Consider the following 5,487-nt stretch of genomic DNA (forward strand, 5'->3'; position numbering starts at 1 on the left):
AGGGGATTTATCAACAGACATACCTTATCCTTGCCTCTAAGAGGCATATTAAAACTAGGAAATGATGTCATTTTTCTGCCTCTCTTATAAACTTTACATGGCCACAGTTCATTTGTCCATCTGATGAACCTTACCATATCATCTGATGGTGGATTCAACCAGACAAGTAGATGAAATTGGAGGAACAAAAGGGTAATTATTGTTCTTGACTTGTTCTGCTTCTGACCATGTTATTAGTTCTTGACAGTATTTCTGCAATTATTTTGCCTATCATCTACTTTTTTTTTAGAATCACAAAATGAAGATATTTATTTTGTTCTTTTACATATGACACTGTTAAAACATTTCTACTACAGCGATACTGCTCTCCAGGAGCTTACAATCTAAAACGGTCAACATTAATTGTAGACTCAGTGATTAAGGCATTATATCAAATGCAGACTTTGTATCTTTAGATTATCTTCAGAAAGAAGCAGCTGTAGAGAGCAGGATCAAAATTAAATGACATGAACATGTAACCCCTATCCCCTCCCCTTGCAGCTCCTTAAAAGAAACCCCTTGTGGCTAGAGCCCAAGCCCAAAGCCTCACAGTCTGAAACAGAATTTCAGACAGCCATACCAAAGAAGTAGTGAAGAAACTGAAACTTCTAATTCTCTGGTGGACACACAGGGTTCTCTATTTGTTGGCAACAAGGGGCTGAGTGTTCCTCCAACAGGGACAACCCCTAGATTCTGTAATTCTGTGGATGGTACTAGTAGGCAGCCCTTTACTCAGCTTTACAGCAATTGCATCAAGACAGTTTCTCTTCTAGCAATGTTCTATGAAGGACTCAAGATAGTCCAAGAGAGCCTGTTCAAGTCACAAGTCAGCATCCACTATAATTCCATGCCCGTCCCAGCACCAAATGGAACCTTCCTCATGGAGACACACAAAACTGTTGGGCAACAGATGCTGATCTTTCCTCACCTCTTGGAGATGGTGCTGCATATCATCCAGGTGGTCATCAGCTACTTCCTCACACTCATCTTTATGACCTACAATGGGTACCTCTGCATTGCCATAGCAGCTGGGGCTGGCACAGGATACTTCTTGTTCAGCTGGAAGAAAGCAGTGGTGGTGGTCATCTACTTTTATTGAGAAAAGAAATGTACTATTCCTTTTGAAATTATTTATATAATGCACACTTACTCTAACATATTTGAAAATGGAATCTCAATTGCCAATTACTGATGAAATAATATAATGAAAAAAAAGAAATAATATAATGAATATTATTTCTATACAATTGAATAATGTGTATTTGTAAGGCTGTGATTTTGCATAAGACAAGGGACTATATTTAACTTGAGGAAGATTATTTAGGGTAGTTAGAACACTGAAACAAATATCTTAATCATACTTATGTTTCTTTGTTTAAACTTACAATCTGTGACCTAAAATCCAAATTGTAAACTATTGAGAGAGGACAATACCCCAATATAAGGCAGAGTTAGAGAATGTTGGTCCCACTCCTGCTGAGGTAGAGCTCATCCTCAGGTTAGTTTGTTATATTAGCAATTACCATAAGAACTTGAATTTCTTTAATCTGTAAAAGGAAAAAATACATCATACTCTCTGTGATGCAGCATTCAACTGTTTGCTTTAATGCTTCAAATACAGATTCAATATTATTCTGTCATCACTGTTAATGATTTTCCAAGTTAAACATGCACAAAGCTGTTTGCATTCATCTCATGCAATTGGATAGAGAAAGGCAAGAATAAACATGGAGGCTGTATGTCTCCCCATATGGTACTGACAGCATCCTCTTGTCTGTCAGGTGTCTTGGTCAGGCTATTCAGTGTGGTTTGATCATAGTCATCCTTATTCATCAAAATGCATCAGTGATTTGCGGAGCCCTCTCAAGCACCCTCATCTCCCTGCATCCTCTCAGCAAAGAACTTCAAGGTCATAATATCTTACTCACCATGCTGGTCCTTGCTTTGCTCTGATCACAAATATAGACTAGGTCAGTGGGTGCTTTTTTCACTCCAATGGACTGTTCTTAAAAGATACACAGAGCTGAGCTTTCATCTGCCAATAACGGTAGGATTTAATAGAAAGATTATTAATTGTTGCATTGTGTTCTAGACTTATTAGATATTTTTAAGGCTTCAGAATCATTTGCAATGTTGCCCACAGTTTCAGGACCCCAGAACATGTGATTGTAATAAGTTAAGTATTATAATTAGGCTTTGAATTAACACAAAAGTATAAAATGCATTTGAAACTTGAAAATTCTCCTTGAAATATTCTTGCATTGTAAGGACTTGTAAGATTTTCCCAGAAAGGGGATCTAATCCTCTTTTCCTATTTTCAAGGGCTCTTTAAATGTAACATTTACTATGTCAGAAATTTTAGAAAGTTACAAAGGTTTAAATCTCCGTTTTTAAATTGTAGTTCAATTCACATTTATATACATTTGTTCCAGAGTAGGTAACTGTTACTTCTTTAAGTGTAACCAATTTAATTTAACTTTATTTATTTTCAGAGTCTAATGGAAACTCAGCCTCTCAGCAGCAAGATACAGGACTCAACAGTGAGTTTCAGTCAGGGACATCTCAGTGATGTGTAATTTTTCTTTATACATTTTAGTTTCCATGAAAAATTAATTTCTATGTGCATAAAGCAGATGATATTTGGGCAAATAATGAAAACCTTGTCTGCTGAATAGCAGTGACCATCTAATTCCAGGTTTCTCCTTCACACTTCACACTTATTATTACAAGAGTAATTGCAACTTGGAGAGGTATGTACTGGATAGAAACAAGATGAGATTCTCCAGAGAGATCTGAACCAGAGTTAAAATAATAAATATTTATATTTATGTTTCTACTTATTTATGCATGCATCACATATTTATCAATATTTTATTTATTAATTATATATTTTATTTATTATATATGTTTATTCATGTAAAATTAGCATATATACACACATAAATCTGTATTTACAAGTGTTCAGACCTTCAGAGATTATCAAATTCAAATGCTTAAATATATAGATAGATACTGAAACTGGAAAACTGAGGTATCTCACATAGTAAGACAATAGTGATAGCCATCTCTTACATAGATTCTACAAAAAATAATACTGTAAGTATTAACTCTTTAAACTAACACTATGTGTTTATTCTTCTCTAACTGGTAATGTTCAAAGCACTTTCATTATTTTATATTACTTAATCATAACCACACCTGTTGTCAAAATTATTATTTTATCTTGTTTTTATGTATAGTGGACAGTGGAATAGTGGGTAGAGGAAAATCTAGATCTATAACTGTGGTTAGCTGAGATTCTGAGATCCCTACCCCATGCCACTCAGGTTTCTAAAGGGTCAGTCATGTGTGAGAACTCTGACATATCCTGTGGAATGTATGGCTCACTCCACACAGTTTAGCCTCACTGGGTAGTCCTATTCTATGGGAATGGGAGGAATTTAAAAAAAAATGGTATAGACTTTCTGCAAATTGTGTTTGTTACTTTTTAAATCCCTCTTACATAAAATATACATTCTATAATTTTGTAGGATTCCATTTGGGTTCTAAAAGCAGAGAGAGAAATTAGATTTGTATGACAAAATCCCTAAACATGGAGTTTTATTTATCTTTTCTTTCAATAATTCACTTTTTGTGTTTAAGTTATCATCTTTGCAAATTCCCAATATATGTTGATAAATGCCAATATCATATCACCTGATCTGCAGCCTGAGTTACCAAATATATTTACTCAAAGTACTTAATTCTTCATTTCCTACTAAATTCTAAACATTAGGTAATTAATCATCCCCATGTCTACACTCCATGAAACTTCCTCTGATTAGCACAATGAGTTTGGGATAAACAAACACATACTCACATACACAGTCTCAGTAAATATATATTTATTTGTTTCAGATGGAAGAATCCCATGACTGACCATTAATCCCAAAGCTCTTCTCAGTGGTATAAGTGAAACCTTATGAAAAACATGAACTGGATGGCCAATTACACTGGAGAGTCTGATTTCATCCTGGTGGGAATCTTCAGTCAATCAAATCACCCAGCTCTCCTGTGTGTGGTCATTTTTGTAGTTTTCTTGATGGCTTTAACTGGGAATGCTGTCCTGATTCTTCTGATACATTTTGATGCTCACCTCCACACTCCTATGTACTTTTTCATCAGCCAGTTGTCTCTCATGGATGTAATGTACATTTCTATCACTGTGCCCAAGATGCTCATAGACCAGATCATGGGTATAAGTAATATATCAGCCCCTGAGTGTGGAATGCAAATGTTTCTCTATGTGACACTAGCGGGTTCAGAATGTTTTCTTCTAGCCACCATGGCCTATGATCGCTATATGGCCATCTGCCATCCTCTTCATTACCCTGTCCTCATGAACCACAGATTGTGTCTTCTACTGGCATCTGGCTGCTGGTTTCTGGGATCTGTGGATGGATTTATGCTCACGCCCATCACTATGACGTTCCCTTTCTGCAGATCCCGGGAGATCCATCATTTCTTCTGTGAAGTCCCTGCTGTAATGAAGCTCTCCTGCTCAGATACCTCCCTTTATGAGACAGTCATGTACCTGTGCTGTGTCCTCATGCTCCTCATCCCTGTGACAGTCATTTCAAGCTCCTATTATTTCATCCTCCTCACCATCCACAGGATGAATTTAGCAGAGGGTCAGAAGAAGGCCTTTGCCACTTGTTCTTCCCATATGACTGTGGTCATTCTCTTCTATGGGGCTGCTGTCTATACCTACATGCTCCCCACCTCCTATCACACCTCTGAGAAGGACATGATTGTATCTGTCTTTTATACCATCCTCACTCCTGGATTAAATCCTTTAATCTACAGTCTCAGGAATAAGAATGTCATGGGAGCACTGAAGAAAATGTTGAATGTGGGACCTGTTTTTCAAGAAACTATAAAATAGAAACTTTTTATATTAATTATTTCATTCTTTTTTTCCAAACATTATAACTCCAGAATCTTTTGCCAGTGATATTTCTTAAACTTTCATCTCATAATGCCTCATATAATTTGCATACCTCTTTTAGGAATTGCTTCTGTGTACTACAAAGCTCTTTGATTAGATACCATTTCCCCATTTAAAATGAATTTTACTATCATATTGTCCTGACATTACACTTACTGACATTGATTATTACATATTCTGTAGGAGAATATACATACTTATAGAAAATACATTATGAGAATATGGAGTGGTAAAGGTTATGAGGTGGTATTAAATTGTTCTTATTTTTTAAAGTTATCTTTGATAAGATATAAAGAGAGAAACAGAGAGATTTATGGAATTATGAATCAATTTGAGAGAGAAATAAAGATTGACAGAAATTATGAAGCAAATGAGCAAAATGTTAACAGTAGACAGAGAGTATATAGGTGTTCTTTGTACTTTCTTATTTCTACTACATTTATATAAATCTGACATTAACT

General features: G+C 35.6%; 1 protein-coding gene across 4 annotated transcripts; it reads left to right on the forward strand.

Moving 5' to 3' along the window:
- Positions 1 to 1,067: 1,067 nt before the first annotated feature.
- Positions 1,068 to 5,282, forward strand: LOC119876963 (olfactory receptor 2T29-like). 4 transcript variants are annotated; one of them, XM_038556368.1, is made up of 3 exons: positions 1,068 to 1,148; positions 2,532 to 2,579; positions 3,937 to 5,281. In XM_038556368.1, exon 3 carries the CDS (start codon positions 4,001 to 4,003, stop codon positions 4,961 to 4,963), a length of 963 nt encoding a protein of 320 aa, XP_038412296.1. In that variant the 5' UTR covers positions 1,068 to 1,148; positions 2,532 to 2,579; positions 3,937 to 4,000; the 3' UTR covers positions 4,964 to 5,281. The 4 variants fall into 4 exon arrangements, with proteins under 4 accessions (XP_038412296.1, XP_038412298.1, XP_038412297.1 ...); XM_038556370.1 differs by lacking the exon at positions 1,068 to 1,148 and adding an exon at positions 1,181 to 1,537 and having other exon boundaries at positions 3,937 to 5,282; XM_038556369.1 differs by lacking the exon at positions 1,068 to 1,148 and adding an exon at positions 1,719 to 2,086 and having other exon boundaries at positions 3,937 to 5,282.
- Positions 5,283 to 5,487: the final 205 nt, after the last annotated feature.

This window comes from Canis lupus, chromosome 14, assembly GCF_011100685.1.
Source record: "Canis lupus familiaris isolate Mischka breed German Shepherd chromosome 14, alternate assembly UU_Cfam_GSD_1.0, whole genome shotgun sequence".
In the NCBI taxonomy this organism is placed as follows: Eukaryota; Metazoa; Chordata; class Mammalia; order Carnivora; family Canidae; genus Canis; species Canis lupus.

What these genes read in the sequence shown, in the direction of transcription:
- LOC119876963 (XM_038556368.1), top strand. Translation starts at nt 4,001, where the DNA reads ATGAAAAACATGAACTGGATGGCCAATTACACTGGAGAGTCTGATTTC.